This window comes from Bufo gargarizans, chromosome 5 (assembly GCF_014858855.1).
Source record: "Bufo gargarizans isolate SCDJY-AF-19 chromosome 5, ASM1485885v1, whole genome shotgun sequence".
NCBI lineage: Eukaryota > Metazoa > Chordata > Amphibia > Anura > Bufonidae > Bufo > Bufo gargarizans.
The window spans coordinates 237,694,394-237,713,095 of NC_058084.1; the positions used below are offsets into that span (position 1 = coordinate 237,694,394).

General features: G+C 41.0%; 1 protein-coding gene across 1 annotated transcript in view; it reads left to right on the plus strand.

Annotated features, from left to right (window-relative positions):
• The first annotated feature begins 4,917 nt into the window (after positions 1 to 4,917).
• The window catches only part of TEX10 (testis expressed 10), a 184,509-nt gene continuing 170,724 nt past the window's right edge, over positions 4,918 to 18,702 (plus strand). Inside the window, exons 1-3 of the mRNA XM_044295097.1 lie at positions 4,918 to 5,226; positions 7,443 to 8,152; positions 16,044 to 16,290. Of these exons, the coding sequence (XP_044151032.1) occupies positions 5,047 to 5,226; positions 7,443 to 8,152; positions 16,044 to 16,290 (1,137 nt within the window). The 5' untranslated portion in view covers positions 4,918 to 5,046. The remainder of the gene's footprint in view (positions 5,227 to 7,442; positions 8,153 to 16,043; positions 16,291 to 18,702) is intronic.

An 18,702-nucleotide genomic window follows, 5' to 3' on the forward strand; every position in this document is an offset into this window, starting at 1 on the left:
AAATTAAAAAGACACCAACACACATATACGCAACCGTCGCGCCCTCCCAAAAGGTAGTTTCGACCCTCACGTGTATATTGATGCAATCGGGGTACCTGATGAATTCAAGGCCAGAGATCAGGTGGCAGCAGGATTTGAATCCACAATTCCCCACATAACAATCAACAAAAATGTAGACTGGATCAACTATATTTACTATAATCAACAAAGGTTTGTAAACTACACCAGGGATGCGTTACAGGGTGTAGCAGAACAGTTACAGGCAGATTCCATTATGACATTTCCAAACCGCATGGTACTCGATATGATACTTGCAAAAAGAGGTGGTGTCTGTAAGGTATTGATGGACCCCTCATCCTGCTGCACGTTCATACCCAACAACACCGGCCCTAATGGTAAGGTCACACTGGCAATAAAGAAACTCGAGGATTTATCTATCGAGCTCAAAAGAAACTCAGGTATCGATAACCCTTGGGATCGGTGTTTTGGCTGGTTCACTAACTGGAAACAGGCACTTGTACAGTTTGGAATTATTATACTGATTATTATAGTAATAGCAATAGTTGCAACATGTATCATACCATGTGTACGGAAACTGATAATGAAAGGAGTATCAAATATTTCATTTTATGAGACTCTGCTGCCTAATCCTGAAGACAAGTCACATGAAGGATATAGAAAATATCTGGCGGTATACAGGGAAAAGGGTAAGAACCATATTATCTAAGAAATTTGGTTCTAAGAGGGGATTGAAGAGAAATGTGTCTCCATCTTGTCTTCTCTTAATATGTAAAGAATTGTTATAACATCTCACCCACGTACTGTTTCACCTTCCGCTGCTGTGAGTTAGGTTCACTTATCTGTCCCAGGACAGATTCTGGGAATATCCTAGAACTAGAACAAACGTTCTTGTCTTATTCAGGGTCATTCGGCACAACCGCGTACATTCTTATAAGTGACTGATTAAAACCTATTATTTTTACTTACTGCACGTCCACATACCATAAAAGGATGTTCCGGTAGTATCTGTATGAGCACCAATTTTTATCTTTATGATTGGTTTAACGCTGTTGTTATGCAAACTTTTCTACTGCCTATATAAGGCCAAGCGATAGCATAATAAAGTTAGAGTGTTTCTCAGTGATACCTGTGTGTGTGTGTGTGTTATTGCCAACTGAGAAACATCTCTCCTGACGTCAGTGTCTCAAACCAAGGTTGTCGTAGAGGTCCAGAAAGGTCCAAATCCTTTCACACGCCACTCATTTTCCTAGAGAAGGAAGCTTCAACACAAGTTGAGAATCTTTTGTTACGTAAAGGAAAAAGGCCCCCTTTAACCCAGTGAGTTTCCTACAAAAATACAATGTGTGATTTGAGTTTATGTAGATGGTTTAACACTTTTTTATGCTTAATTGTGCCATTAACATTCCAGGTACACCAGGTTAAGGTTGAAATAGTGGACGCAGTAACATTGGTAGTACTGGTCAATTAACCAATTCCAAGAAGCGTCCAGAATTGGTATAAATATAATGAGGAGAGGGAAGAACACTCGTTCCCAGCGAACAGGCATCCCCCCAGCAACTTATGAGGTCCCCCAAAGTAAAGCGCACAGGGTTCCCCCCTGAATGCCCAATCAAAAAACAACAAACTATCACCGTGCTGCCCATCAACTTGTAGGAACAGCACCGTGGTAACAAATAACAAAACAGACAGTATTACCGACTCCATAATTGGAGTGTAGATTAGATAACCTAGGTAAAACAGGCAAAATATTAACTTTACTTCAAAAGTCCCTTATGACCCTGCTCAGGTAGGTGAGGTAGGAGAAGCAGGTATATCTCGACCTGAGGTATGGATGTGGACGAGAGCCTTCTGGGGGGGTCGTTGAACACCCACATCTTGTCGCCCATGGAGAAACAGAGAGTGGCAGGATATTGAAGGTTGAATCAAATTGATTTATCCAGTAGCAGCTTATAAACCGGATTGAAAGCCCTGCATTTTTCTGCCACTGTCGAAGAAAAGTCCTGAAAAAGGAGAAGTTTGGAATTTTCGTAGCTAACTGTAGATGCTTGGCGAAAGACTGACATGATTCTAATTTTATCCTGATAGTTGAGGATCCGAAAAATCACAGGTCTTTGGTTTGAGGAGTTGTCATTACGTGGGGGTCCACTCTGTGGGCGCGTTCCACCGGTTTTTTAAATGAGGAGCATCCCAACTTAAGTTCCTGAGGTAGACATTCAAATGTGAACCATAAGAGTTTGTTGGACGTACGGATTCAGAAACTCCAATAAGGCGCCAATTGTTACGCCGAGATCGGTTTTCAAGGTTGTCCACCTTGTTTTGTAGGGTAACAAGCAGTTGCTCCTTTTCCTCCAGTTGTTCAAGACAAGCATGGACCATGTCCTCTAAGTCAGAGACTCTGTTCAACTTCGGATAGGCTAGAGTTATGAGCCGTTACTTGAGATACAATAAGTTCCGGAGAAACTGGAAGGCTGCCAGCCTAGTATCAAATAGTTGGTATTAGTAGTTCAGAGATAACTTGGGCTGTCACCTTTGAAGTATCCATAATAGGGTCTGGAGTGATATGTACTGGGGAGGATGGAGTTTGAGAACCTTTAGTAGTAGCTGAATTTTTCCACACAAACTTATCCATGTGTCCACAGAGTAGCGAATACTCGCTGTAGAGGTTGAGCTTTAATGTGAAAAAAATCCAGTGGAGTAGCAGGATCAATTATATTACATGAGAAATTGAACAAAAGCCCCAAGAGCGAGAGGTTGGGGTGCTGAGTACATAATGTTCTGGAGTTTTATTTTTCAAATGTGATCTTCTAGTTCGTTTAACCATAGATACATAGATCTAGCTACTGACGTGGCAGCTATATTTCCTTTAATACTGAACATAGATGCCTCCCATGATTTCCGCAAAAGGCTATCTGCTTTCCGTTTGATTGATTCTCTGAGTTGAGACCCATCTTCAAATGGCAGAGGGGTCTTTTTGTTCACTTTAGCCACTCGAACATTAATTTTCGGAACATCGTCAAATAATTTGGATTCAGAAGGATCGAACAGCAGGCGGTTCTTAAATTTATGCCAGCCTTTTTCACAGGATCAGACCACTCTTCCGTAATAATTTCCTTAATTTTCTTGTTTATTGGGAACACTCTGGAATGTTTAACTCTAAGTCCACCAAATGTTTCTTCCTGTGTGGAATGTGCTCTCTGGACTTCCTCAACCCCTATGGTAGCACGAACTGCCTTTAAGAGGTCATTCATTTCAACAGATGAAAAGTAGAGCTTCCAATTTCCCTCTGACACCTCTCCCTCAGATAGGGGTTCATCATCAGCCCATTGCTTGGAAGTAGACGCATCATCTCCCATGCATTTGGAATCTGAGGAAGACACTACCCTCATTTTTGGTCGCTTAGAAGGTTGAGGTCCCTCATAGAAAAAATAAAATAAAAATTATTTTCATCTCCCTGACGTGCAGGGAGACTCTTCTTTGCCCCTGGCCTCAGTACAGGCAGGAAACATTGGGGAATGGTGATGGGAGGGGGCTATTTAACCTCTTCTCTGTTCCTGCCCCAATAGAGGTCAGCAATCTCCTTGTGATGCTGTCATGGTGATGATGTGGAAAGAAGCCTAAAAATGCTAGAAAAACTATGCATGTGGGATATTGTTGTAATTGTAATGACCGTAAAAATAAAAATAACAGGAAACTGTGTAAAAAAAAAAAAAAAAAAACACCCATAAAACTGGTGGAATGGTGTTTTAAAAAAAAAAAAAAAATCCACCCCATTTGGAATTCCCCCCCCCCCCCCGCTTCCAATGACATCATATACAACCGTATATGGTGCCATTAGAAATTACATTGTGTCCTGCAAAAAACAAGACCTCATACGCTATGTGAATTAAAAAAATAAATAAAATAAAAGTTATGGCTTTGGGAGGGCTGGGAATAAAAAAATGGAAAAAAATAAAATAAAATGACCTGGTCTTGTAAGTATCCTTCAGTATATGGTGGAGAAGGGTTTTCTGTTAGGCTACTTTCACACTTGCGTTTGGTGCGGATCTGTCATGGATCTGCACAAACGCTTCTGTTCAGATAATACAACCGCATACATCCGTTCAGAACGGATCAGTTTGCATTATCTTTAACATAGCCAAAACGGTTTCTATTGTGTCAGTGAAAACAGATTTGTCCCCATTGACTTACATTGTGTGTCAGGACGGATCCGTTTGCCTCTGCATCGTCAGGCGGACACCAAAACACGGCAAGCAGCGTTTTGGTGTCACCTCCAGAGCTAAATGGACACGGAACGGTGCCAAACTGATGCATTCTGAGTGGGTAATTTTCCATTCAGAATGTATTAAAGGCAAAACTGATCTGTTCTGGACTGCTAGTGAGAGCCCTGACCGGATCACACAAATGGAAACCAAAATGCCAGTGTGAAAGTAGCCTTAGTTAGGGGGGTACCCCAATGAATCGAGTGCTCCATAGTGGAACCTTTAATCCGGCCCTGGTCACAGCACCCAAATCTGGGACAAGCTAAAGTCTGTATTGATTTAGGCTGCTAGGACACAGTAGGATGCCATGTTAGAACTACTTCTCTGCAGGCACGCCATTCTTTTCCTCAGCTTCCTTACTCGGTTATTGGAATTGAAAAAGCTTTTCAGCTTTTGCACAACTACAACTCCTGGCAGGGCCTTCGCAACCTTAGGCAGCGATGGCATACTGGGTGTTGTAGTTGTGTAACAGCTGGACAGCCAGAGCTTGCATAGCACTGTACTCCAGAACGAAAACTAGCTATTACCGCACGTGGCAATATAACTTTTCTAAAGCGAGTGGAAGACGCGTCTTCCAGTGTGTCCCTATGCTCTTTCCGTAGACAACAGCAGGAAGTTGTATTTTGTGACCCGGAAATGGATCGCTTGAGACAGATGAGCGGGCGATGCTGCGTGGAGCTGTGGAATGGAGTAGTGGTCGGCACTTTGTATTGTTCGCGCTGACATCCATTCTGAGCAGATTGTCTTAGCGGCATCTACTTCTGCCATGGCGAATAAAAGGAAACGCCAAGAGGATTTTCAGAAAGTGAAACTGAAGATCGGAAAGAAAAAACCGCGAGCGGACAATGTCACCGACACCAATTGTCGGGTTAAGTCCATTCACCTGAGCGAGCAGCTGAGAGAAGACTCCTCGCTCCCTAGCAGCAGACGGAAGCTCACAATAACGGTGTGTATACCGCGCTGTCTGCATGGTGCCTATTGTAACACATAGTGGGCCGGCTGCCGATTTCTGAGTGGTTGCTATGGACTATGGGGTTTTAGGCAGGGCACTTAATATGGATGGCCAGTGATTTATTTGGGTACATTTGGAGCACTATGACACTTTTCACTAATGGAGCAGATGTGTCTTAGAAGAGATCATGACTTCTTCAGCCTCTGGGAGACATGTTGGTCTGAAAAGGAGTTGGAGACTCAAAATGTTTATTTGCTGCGTTGCTTGATTTCACATGTGTATGTATCCTATAACTGGGTGTCTGGTTTCAGGATCCACCTGCAGTAAAGAACTGGTAAGTACTTACCTGACAGACGCCACTCTGTTTCTTCTGCCCTGTCCTCCATGTTATCTTTACTCTGTTGCACATTTTTTTTTTTTTTTATATATTATTATTATTATATACTTATTTTTTTTTATTTTTTTTACACTTTTGAAAGTTTCTCCATGCATCTTGAACTTTTTGAGCTTCACATCACATCTGTTATAGACTACAATGCACTAGTGACTTTACAACCCATATCGATACATCTTGGTCCCCTGATGGGTGTAGTTTCCGAAATAAGGTTACTTACTCTACAAAAGTAATGTAGCACCTTAAAACCATTCCAGTGAAATCCGTGCTCTGAAATCCAAGTGGAGCTCATTCCCTTCTGAGCCCTGCCATGTGACCATACCGCAACTTCTGCCCACTTTGATATTTCTGTACCTAGTAAAACTTGCCTGTCAATTCAAGAAGTGTGCTGTAAGTCTTAGGGTCCATTCACACGTCCGTTGTTTCTTTCCTGATCTGTTCCGTTTTTTGCGGAACAGATCTGGACCAGATCTGGACCCATTCATTTTCAATGGGTCCTGAAAAAAAAATCAAACATTGTGCTGTTTTTTTTTTTTTTTTTTTTTTTTTCCAGGTCTGGTACGCAAAAAACGGAACAGATCAGGAAAGAAACAACGGACGTGTGAATAGACCCTTAGATGACACCAGCTGCTCACCACATATTGAGCACTGACATGCCATATCTATAAAAAAGTCACTGCATATCAGTGTCTGCACAATACCTGTGGCCAGAGGTCACAATAACGCCTGTATAAGTGCTATAGACGTCTGCTCAGGCTATTTTACTCTTTGAAAAATGTCTAAGCGTAACAATAAGCCTTAGACTTTTCCCTGCCTTTCATCAGCGTAGTGCGCGCTGTGAATGGCACAGGCAGCGCAGCAATGCTGCCTGTAATAACCAATAGCCAAGCTTCATACAGTAAGGAGCTTTGCTATTGGTTAGTTTGGGTGGGCGCCGGAGCAATACAGGCCCCTGCAGCAGGGGGAGCTAGGAGGAGGGTCTGGCTCCCCAGTTCCTGGAGTTGCTGTATGAGGAGAGCAGGGGCAGCGCTGCGTCGGCGAACATGGCGTGGAGCTGAAGAAGAGTGCTGTGATCGACAACTCTAGTCGAGGCCGGACATCCATTCTGACCTGCACCACAAATACAGTGAATAGACTTTCATCCTAGCAACCATGCGTGAAAATTGCACCGCATCCGCACTTGCTTGTGGATGCTATGCGATTTTCACGCAGCTCCATTCACTTCTATGGGGCCTGCGTTGCGTGAAAAACAATATAGAGCATGCTGCGATTTTCATGCAACTCACAAGTGATGCGTGAAAATCACCGCTCATGTGCACAGACCCAAAGAAATGAATGGGTCTGGATTCAGTGCGGGTGCAATGCGTTCACATGGTGCATTGCACACGCGTGGAAAACTCGCCCGTGTGAAAGGGGCCTGACTCTTGGAAGAAAGATCCTCCAGGCTAGATTGTGATTTAGGACTTATTTCCTGAAGATAACGAGGAGGGCGCTGTTAAACGTTCTTTCCATGCTTGGTCGGAGGAGAATCTTCTCATTGTCCGATTGTGGAGGTTTGTGAAAAGGAATGATCGGTACGGCGAATTTACAAAATGGATCAGTATGGAATTCCTCACTTCCATAGAGCAGCCTATAGGGTTTAGTTGATGGATGCTCAGGGGCAGCGTAAGCTAGTGACAGACTCTTTCACTGATGTAAGCTGGGTTCTAGCGAGCTGCTGGTCCCACTGTGTGGGTGGTGAGGGATGTTAGATGGAATATGGAGACAGCTGAAAGTGTAATATCATCAGAATTAATAGGAATGTTTATGTTTGCAGGATGTCCTTTCTCAGATGCACCATTACAATGCTGGGGTTAAACGTGATGCTCTGGTTGGTCTCCGAGAAATCCTCTCAACTCATCCTTCAGTTATTGACACGCACATTTCTGTTATCATGAGTGAAGTGGCTGCAGTATTCACGGATAAAGATCCAATGGTCAGATCTGCAGCAGTCACTGTATTAGAGCATCTAGCTCCCATGGTCTGCCAAGAAAGAATCGCTCCTTTCTTCCCTCTTGTAAGTGCCCATCTCTCCACAGCTATGACTCATATTATGATAGGTATCCAGGAAGATTCATTAAAGATCTTGGACATCCTTTTGGAAGCTTATCCAGATCTACTGATTGATCGTAGTAGTATGCTGGTGAACAATTTCCTGGAACTTATTTCTCATCAAAAGAACTCTAAAGAAATAAAAAGCACTGAGAAGCCATCTATGTGGACATTGTCTGTCAATCCTAATCGGAAGATTACTTCCCAGAAGTGGAGGATAAATGTCCTGAGCAGATTAAAAAAGTTCTTACAAGCATTAGTGAAGCGAGCTGCAAAAAGGTTCCCCAGTAAAGGACTTCAGAACAACACAGAAAAAATTGTCTCTTCAAACAAAAATCTTGATGTGTCTTGGACAGAACTTGCGATTGGCAAACAAATCAACCTGTATGATTCCCGCGAAGCACTTCCAACTGTGAACTCGTCATTTTGTTTAAGGTAATTCATGTGCTGACTCTTTCCGGTCCTGTTTTATTCAAATTGGTCCAAATAATTTAAAGTGTGTTTTACAGATATTACATGGCTTAAAATATTCTTCAGTTGACACCCTTAGAGTATGTGACATAAATATTTCTGGTCACTGGGGGTCCAATTGCTTGTAACGCCACTGATCGGCTAAAGTGAGGGTACCCCGATGCTGGTCTGACACTAGACAATCAGTACAGTAGTCTGTGTGGAAATGTGTTGAGAATGTATGTATAGATGATTACTTGGTGCTGGACAAATCCCGATAGCTTGATTATGTGTTTAATTAGTTTTAATATCCTTGGAGATTCTTATTGGCAACCTATGAAAAAAATTCAGATTTTTAGACTGCTCAAAACATCTTCCGTGATTTTATCCTGCCCCCTCCTAATTGCCAAATACACTGTGAAGATGTGTGTGTAGAAACAATGTATTGACAAAACTCTTCACATCCTTTCATGTTCACGTTTTATGTTGCAGCCCTGTGCTAAAATAAAAAAAGTTTTTTTACCCCATCATTCTCCACTCAATAACCAAATATGACCAAGTGAAAATAGGATATTAGATGTCTTTAATAATTTAATGCAAAACTTTAGTTTTTCACTTTTCAATAACATAAGTGTTCACATACTTTGATATATACTTAGAATTTCAGCATTATTAGGGATTTTTGTGGCGCTTTTGCCCCAATAGTATGTTCAAGAAAGTGGCGGTTTAATTTTTTTAATTTTTTTTTTTTATTTCTGTTGGAAAGTATGTACTACCTCTGTCACTTTTTCTCTTTGGAACACTATGATAAAAATACATTGGTACAAAAAATTGTTGTGCCTCTGATGCCTCAGTTGTAATGCAGCTATCTACCAGTTAACGTTCAACTTTTTAAACAGGACTTGAGACCTAGCTTAGGATCGTAGGCAAGCCAGTACCTCATCTGCAAACAGCTGTTTTGGGACGATTGCCCCTCCTCAGTGCAGAGCCGAAGGCTTGACTATACTACTAAGTTAAGTCTGAAGGCCTGTTTAAAAGGTTATACATTAACTTAGAATAGCTAGATTTACAACTAGTGGCACCAGAAACACAGATTTTTTTCCCCCTTTTTGCAGAGGAGCATTGCATGGCCTATAAGACTCCTTAAACCTACTAGGCACTCTCTACAAGGAGATTTAGTCCTTCTAAGTCCCCATTAAAAACACAACCCCCACTGGCACAAATCAATATATGAATATAAAAAAACACTCAGAGCATGCTACAATATAAAAAAATAAATAAAAACTCAGTGTAAAGGGGAGATTGCTTCTTCAAAACTCATAAATGTAATTATAACTATAGATCGTTCTTTAAGAAAATGAGCACTTAAACGGCTCCATAGACATAAAAAAAGCTATGGGGGTCAAAATATGGGTAAGAGCGAAAAGAAAATAATTTTAATACTTAATTTAATACAAGAACTTTATATATAAAAGACTATATAAATATGGCATCATTGTAATCGTACTGAACCAGAGAATGAAGATAACAGGTCAGTTTTACCACACAGGAAATCTCAAACTTTATTATGTAAGCTGTCCCCTTTTTAAGTGTGATCGAAACCTGTTCTACTGTTCAGAAGCCAAGCTCCTGTCATCAGTGGAATAAAGGCCCTATTAGACAGAACTATTTTCGGGCCAGTAATAGGAACGCTCGTTCCTGGTAATTGTGCTGGTGTAAGGGAAGTATTTCTCCTGGCAATATGGCTATTTGCTTCTCCATAGGAGCTCATTCTATTGCAACTGTTCACACATGTGGCATTTGCTTCATTTTTTGCTGCATTTTGTTGAAAAAAATGACCAGAATACTACAAAACCCAAAATATGAACACACCATTTAAGGAGTTATCTCACTTCAGCAGATAGCATTTATTATGTAGAGGAAGTTAATATAAGGCACTTAATAATATATTAGCCAGAGGGATAACAAACCAGGCTGGTGTAGTGAGCTTCAATTTATATCTAGATAAGCAGATATATAGCGCGAGTTTGACCGCGACGTGTCGTTGTAAGTGTGTGACTTAAGATTAAGTGACTTTAGATTTAGGGACTTCAGTGGGGGACTGCAATTAGCCAGTTTCTTAGTACTACATTATATTGTATTTTTCGCTTTTGTGGTGTAATCCCCACTTAGTATGTGTTGCACAATTGACAACGCAGTCCAGTGCACATCTTGCATGATGTATGCAGTCCTGGAACAGCCGTTCAAGGGTGTATATCTTTGTTCAAGATGTGAGCAAATTACCCGTTTTGGAATCGCAAATCGAGTCTCTAAACGGGCAAGTTGCAACACTGAGAGGCATTGACAATTTGCAAAAGAGTTTGCTTCTCACCGAGCAAGCACTCTTTGGGGTAGATGGGGAGGGTGACAGAGAGGAGGCTGAGGAAAGTGAGGTAGCTAGCTGGGTAACAGTTAGAAAGCGGGGTAGAGGGGAGACTGCCAGGGAGGCTAGCCCTGATCTGACACACCCCAACAAGTTTGCACGTTTGGCAGATGTGGGGGATGTCATTCCAGGGACAGCACTGCTGCAGCCGGACACTTCCTCTGCCAGTCAGGGGAATATCAGCTCCAGTAAGCAGGGGACCAGGAGAGCAGGGCAGGCCAGACAGGTGCTGGTAGTGGGAGACTCAATTATTAGGGGAACAGATAGGGCATTCTGTCACAAAGACCGTGATCGCTGAACAGTGTGCTGTCTTCCTGGTGCTAGAGTTCGACACATCGCGGATCGGGTTGACAGATTACTGGGAGGGGCTGGAGAAGATCCAGCAGTCATGGTCCATATTGGAACCAATGACAAAGTTAGAGGTAGGTGGAGAGTCCTTTAAAAATTATTTTAGCGATTTGGGTCAAAAACTTAGGGCAAGGACCTCAAAGGTAGTATTTTCCGAAATGCTGCCTATACCATGAGCCACACAAAAAAGGCAGCGGGAGATTAGGTAGATAAACAACTGGCTCAAGAACTGGTGTAGGAAGGAGGGGTCTGGGTTCCTGGAGAACTGGGCCGACTTCTCTATCGGCTACAGGCTCTATCATAGGATTGGGCTGCACCTCAATGGGGAAGGGGCAGCTGTGTTGGGGGAGAAGATGGCTAGAAGTTTGGAGGAGTGTTTAAACTAGGGACTGGGGGGGAGGTTAATTACATTATAGGATGGGAAGATCGTGCAGATAGAGACCGGGGCATGGTAGTGGGACTTGGGGAGGAATGGAAGGAGGGACTTGAACAGTTCAGAAGGGAAGGTGTAGGGTAAAAAAATATACATAAACCTCTCAAATGTATGTATACTAATGCCAGAAGCCTGACAAATAAAACCGGGGAACTGGAATTTGTGATGTGTGAGGAGAACTATGACATAGTGGGAATAACTGAGACATGGCTGGATGATAGCTATGACTGGGCAGTTAATGTACAAGGAAACAGTCTGTTTAGAAAGGATTGTCAAAAGGGAGAAGGGGGAGGGGAGGGTATGCCTTTATGTAAAGTCCTGTCTAAAGCCCACCCTGCGGGATGATAGAAGTGAGAGACATGAACATGTGGAGTCACTGTGGGTAGAGATACATGGAGCTAAAAACAATAATAAATTACTAATAGGAGTTTACTATAAACCACCTAATATACCAGAGGCCACAGAAAATCTGCTACTAAACAAGATAGACAAGGCAGCAAATCATAATGAGGTGGTTATTATGGGGGACTTCAACTACCCAGATATAGACTGGGAAACTGAAACTTGTATATCTCATAAAGGAAACAGGTTCTTGGCAATAACCAAAGACAATTACCTCTCCCAACTGGTTCAGGACCTGACTAGAGGCACAGCCATACTGGACTTAGTATTAATCAATAGGCCTGATAGAACAACAGACGTACAGGTTGGAGGACACCTGGGAAATAGTGACAATAAAGTAATAACCTTCCAATTATCATTGAAAAGAGCGTTTCTACAGGGAGGAACAGAAATACCAAACTTCAAAAAAGCTAAATTTAGCCAACTAAGAGAGGCCATAGGCCTAACTAACTGGGACAAAGTTCTCAAAAAGAAAAATACAGCCACAAAATGGGATATCTTTAAAAGCATCCTAAAATCTCATTGTGAGTATGGGAATAAAGGGTTAAGGAACAAAAAGAAACCAATGTGGATAAATAGAGCTGTAAAGAAAACAATAAATCACAAAAAGAAAGCATATAAATCACTAAAACAGGAGGGTTGCACGGAAGCACTGAAAAACTATAAGGGAAAAAAAATAGAACATGTAAAAAATAAATAAAAGCGTCCAAACTAGAGGCCGAGAGATTAATTGCCAAAGAGAGTAAAACTAACCCTAAATGTTTTTCTCTCCAATGTATTCACTGAGGAAAATAAACTGTCAGATGACACGCAGAATGTAAAAATTCCCCATTAAAAGTGCCCTGTCTGACCCAGGAAGAAGTACAACAGTGACTTAAAAAGATTTAAAATAGACAAATCGCCAGGACCGGATGGCATACACCCCCGTATCCTAAGGGAATTAAGTAATGTCATAGCCAGACCCTTATTTCTGATATTTGCTGACTCTATACTGACAGGGAATGTCCCACAGGATTGGCACATGGCAAATGTGGTGCCAATATTCAAAAAGGGTACAAAAACAGAGCCTGGAAACTATAGGCCGGTAAGTTTAACATCTGTTGTGGGTAAACTGTTTGAAGGTTTTCTGAGAGATGCTATCTTAGAGCATCTCCACGGAAATAAGCAAATAACGCCATATCAACATGGCTTCATGAGGGATCGGTCATGACAAACTATTTTAATCAGTTTCTATGAGGAGGTAAGTTTTAGACTTGACAACGGCGAATCAATGGATGTCGTATATCTGGACTTCTCCAAAGCATTTGACACTGTACCACATAAAAGGTTAGTATATAAAAATGAGAATGCTCGGACTGGGAGAAAACGTCTGTATAGCAGCGTTTTGGTGTCCGCCTCCAGAGCGGTGTCCGCCTCCACACTCAGATTGGGTCACTGTCACTAGTGGAGTACCTCAGGGGTCAGTATTTGGCCCTATTCTCTTAAATATATTTATTAATGAGCTTGTAGAAGGCTTGCATAGTAAAATATCAATGTTCGCAGATGACACTAAACTGTATAACGTAATTAACACTGAAGAGGACAGTATATTACTACAGAGGGATCTGGATAGATTGGAGGCTTGGGCAGATAAGTGGCAGATGAGGTTTAACACTGACAAATGTAAGCTTATGCACACGGGAAGGAATAATGCAAGTCACCAGTACATACTAAATGGTAAAACACTGGGTAACAGTGACATGGAAAAGGACCTTGTAATTTTAATAAACAGCAAACTAATCTGCAAAAACCAGTGTCAGGCAGCTGCTGCCAAGGCCAATAAGATAATGGGTTGCATCAAAAGGTGCATAGATGCCTGCGGTAAGAACATAGTCCTACCACTTTACAAATTGCTAGTCAGACCACACATGGAGTACTTTGTACACAAACATAGAAGAGGATTTTTTACGGTAAGAGCAGTGAGACTATGGAACTCTCTGCCTGAGGAGGTGGTGATGGTGAGTTCACTAAAGAATTCAAGAGGGGCCTGGATGTATTTCTGGAGTGTAATAATATTACAGGCTATAGCTACTAGAAGAGGGGTCGTTGATCCAGGGAGTTAGTCTGATTGGAGTCGGGAAGGAAATTTTTTTTTTTTATTCCCCTAAAGTGGGGAACATTGGCTTCTACCTCAGTTTTTTTTTTTTTTGCCTTCCTCTGGATCAACTTGCAGGATGACAGGCCGAACTAGATGGACAAATGTCTTTTTTCGGCCTTATGTACTATGTTACTATGTTGCTTTCTCTGCTGGCTGGATTCATTTTTTCCAACACATTATGCACTTATTGTTTCCATGGTTATGACCACCCTGCAATCCATCAGCAGTGCTTGCACCATCCTATGTGCGATCCCATAGTCCCGGCAGTTAAAGAGGCCAGCGCTTGTTCCTATAGTGTGCAAGCACAACCACCACTAATTGCAGGGTGGTCATAACCATAGAAATGAGCAGTGTATAATGTGATGAAAAACATAAATTAAGTCAGCAAAGGAAGCAACATGGATAATAATACATTAGTAAGTGGCTTATATTAACTTCCTCTACATGATAAATGCTATGAGGCAACCCCTTTAACCCCTTAAAGACTGTCATGTGACACCCTACCCCCCGTATCGGCGATTGCAGGTCAATTCAGACCCGCGGTTTGTCGCTTTCACCTCCGGTTGCGGCGGCGGGCGGTGCCATCAGGTCCCCATGCGGCTGTAGGGGGGACCCGATGACATGGAAGGCAGAGGGTTGTCTAAGGAAGGCATGACGCTGCCTTCCAGTGACGAGCCTGTGAGATCCAGCCCCCTGGATCTTACAGGCCGGAAGCTGTATGAGTAATTTACACAGTATTACTCATACAGCCAATGCATTCCAATACAGAAGTATTGGAATGCATTGTAAAGGATCAGACCCCCAAAAGTTCAAGTCCCAAAGTGGGACAAAATAATAAAGTGAAAAAAAGTTGAAAAAATTAAGTTTCAAGTAAAAATAAACAAAAACTTCATTTTTCCCAAAGTAAAAAAAATTGGTAAAAATAGGGAAAAAAAAAAGTATACATATTAGGTATCGCTGCGTCTGTATCGAATAAATAAAAGTATACATATTAGGTATCGGCGCATCCGTGACAACCTGGTCTATAAAAATATCACCTGATCTAACCTGTCAGATGAATGTTGTAAATAACAAAAAATAAAAACAGCTATTTCTTGTTATCTTGCCTCACAAAAAGTGTAATATAGAGCAACCAAAAATCATATGTACCCTAAACTAGTACCAACAATACTGCCACCCTATCCTGTAGTTTCTAAAATGGGGTCACTTTTTTGGAGTTTCTACACTAGGGGTGCATCAGGGGGGCTTCAAATGGGACATAGTGTAAAAAAGTCCAGCGAAATCTGCCTTCCAAAAACTGTATGGCATTCCTTTCCTTCTGCGCCCTGCCATGTGCCCGTACAGCGGTTTACGACCACATATGGGGTGTTTCTATAAACTACAGAATCAGGGCCATAAATAGTTTGGTTTGGCTGTTAACCCTTGCTTTGTAACTGGAAAAAAATTATTAAAATGGATAATCTGCCAAAAAAGTTAAATTTTGAATCTCTATTTTCCATTAATTAAAGAGAGAGTTGAGCTTCTAGGAGTGAAAGCAATGCCCCTGTTGCTCTTAGAGGCTCATTTGTATATATTAAAAGATCTTTTCTCAGCAATGCAGGTTCAGATGCCTTTAGCACATGCAACAGGTCAGCCAGTTCATAGGTACGAATCTGCTGATTTTGTCCTTTGGTGAATTTGCTGGTGTCACTCACTTTAAAACTGGTTTTCTAAAAATTAGACCTCATGCACACTATGTGATCCGCAAAATACCTTCCAATGCAATCCTCATTTTTCTTACTCATTACTAGAAATTGCTATGCTTGTCCATGATATGGACAAGAATAGAGCATGTTATATAACCTGTGGAACGGACACACGGATCCAAACAGCACACCAATGTTTATTATTTTTTTTCCTCCCGGACCCATAGAAATTAATGGGTCAGTATGCAATCTGCAATAAATGCAGACTGTACACTGATACAACATACTGTCGCGTGCATGAGGCCTGATAGTGAATTCCACTTATGATCTAGGGTAACTTTCTTGTTCTATGGGACTGAGAACATTCCGATTTATTTTACATTTTCACTACGTTTCTTGACTCCCCTTATGTTAAGTAATGTTTTTCTTCTTTCCCTGTATTATGAAAGGATGACAGCAGACGCATCTAGCAACACAGATGGGTGTTTCTCCTCTTCATACAATTTGAAAGAGTTTATTCAAGCAGTTGTTCCAATTTTGATTGAATGTTGGGTTGAGGAGGCACCTGAAAAGACCATGGGAGATGTTTCAGAAAAATTTCTAGAGCCTGTAGCACATCATCTTCTACAGCAGGTGTTGAGCATAATTGCTCTTCTTTGGAAGCTGAGTGAACACCAGGATGAACCTCAAAAAATGGTAATTTTTTTAAACTTATTTACACACTTTAAATGGCTTTGTATTTTTGTATTACATATCAAAGGGGTTTTCCAAAGCTGTTTTTATGTTGGAGAGGAAGAAGAGGGTAAAAAATAAAAATAAAATGCCATACTCTCCTGCTCCGATCCCTGCTGCTTTTCCCTTCACTGGCTTTTTTTATTTTTTTTTGCTGATTTGAAAAGTGGAATGCAGCAGGGAGGTGAATAATGCTGCTTTTCTACTTTTATTAACATTTTCTTCATTTTCTGGCCTTTTTTTTTTTTTTTTTTTTTGTGTGTCACCGCTCTCACTATCACAGAGCAAGCGGCAGTCGAAGGATGAAACTGAGAATGTGCGTCTTTCTCAGTGAGCAGGTCAAAGACATAAGAAACGAACAGCAGGTGGCGCTATACTGATTAATTTTATTGAATAGCTCAGTGGCTATGCTAAATTTTTAATTACATGCAATAACAAGTATTCAGATCCAGGTGCTGGTTTGAAAACTGTAAAATATTTTACGTGGGACACCCCCTTTTAACCACCTCAGCTCCCCTAGCTTAAACACCCTTAATGACCAGTCCACTTTTTACAATTCTGCACTGCACTACTTTCACGGTTTATTGCTCGGTCATGCAACTTACCACTCAAATTAATTTTGCCTCCTTTTCTTCTCACTAATAGAGCTTTCATTTGGTGGTATTTCATTGCTGCTGACATTTTTTACTTTTTTTAATATCGAAATGTACTGAAATTTTTGCAAAAAAAAACCTTTTTCACATTCAGTTGTAAAATTTTTCCAAAACAACGACATCTATATATAAAGTTTTCTCTAAATTTATTGTTCTACATGTCTGATAAAAAAAAAAAAAAAAGTTTTTGGGTAAAAAAAATAAAAGGGGTTTGGGTAAAAGTTATAGCGTTTACAGACTATGGTACAAAAATGTGAATTTCCGCTTTTTAAAGCAGCTCTGACTTTCTGAGCACCTGTCAGGTTTCCTGAGGTTCTACAATGCCCAGACAGTAGAAAAACCCCACAAATAACCCCATTTCGGAAAGTAGACACCCTAAGGTATTCGCTGATGGGCATAGTGAGTTCATAGAAGTTTTTATTTTTTGTCACAAGTTAGCGGAAAATTATGATTTTTTTTTTCTTCAATTTCTTTTATTTTTTTTCCTTACAAAGTCTCATATTCCACTAGCTTGTGACAAAAAATAAAAACTTCCATGAACTCACTATGCCCATCACGAAATCCCTTGGGGTGTCTTCTTTCCAAAATGGGGTCACTTGTGGGGTAGTTATACTGCCCTGGCATGAGAAATAGTTTGAAAACAAAATGTGTAAAAAATGCCCTGTGAAATCCGAAAGGTGTTCTTTGGAATGTGGGCCCCTTTGCCCACCTAGGCTGCAAAACAGTGTCACACATGTGGTATCGCCGTACTCAGAAGAAGTAGGGCAATGTGTTTTGGGGTGTCTTTTTACATATACCCATACTGGGTGAGAGAAATATCTCGGCAAAGACAACTTTTACCAATTTTTTTTTTTTATATTTTTTATTTTTATTTTTTTAATACAAAGTTGGCATTTGACCAAGATATTTATCTCACCCAGCATGGGTATATATAAAATGACACCCCAAAACACATTGCCCAACTTCTCCTGAGTACGGCGATACCACATGTGTGACACTTTCTTGCAGCCTAGATGCACAAAGGGGCCCAAATTCCTTTTTAGGAGGGCATTTTTAGACATTTGGATCCCAGACTTCTCACGCTTTAGGGCCCCTAAAATGCCAGGGCAGTATAAATTCTTGCGACCCTGTTGACTATTTTGAATGAAAAACGCTTGATTGTTCGATGATCACGCTTCAGAAGCTTTGCAATTTTAGGAGTGCTGCATCCCTCTGCAAGATATCTCACTATTTTTGACTTTTCTGAGCCTGTCGAGTCCTTCTTTTGACCCATTTTGCCAAAGGAAAGGAAGTTGCCTAATAATTCTGCACACCTGCTATAGGGTGTTGATGTCATTAGATCACACCCCTTCTCATTACAGAGATGCACATCACCTAATATGCTTAATTGGTAGTAGGCTTTCGAGCCTATACAGCTTGGAGTAAGACAACATGCATAAAGAGGATGATGTGGTCAAAATACTAATTTGCCTAATAATTCTGCACTCCCTGTATGGCCAGCATTAGGAGTTTCTGCTATTCTCCTTATATTGAGCATACAGGTAATGAGATTTTTAAATATTTCCGTTCAGCCTCTGGGCTGAATGAAGAATTCTGTGCCGTTCATTTTTTCTTTCGCATCGATCAAGGAAAAACCAGGCTGCAAAGCAATTAATGTATTAACTTTATAATAACATTTGAACGGAACATATAAACTTTATTTAACTTTTTGAACAGAACTTTT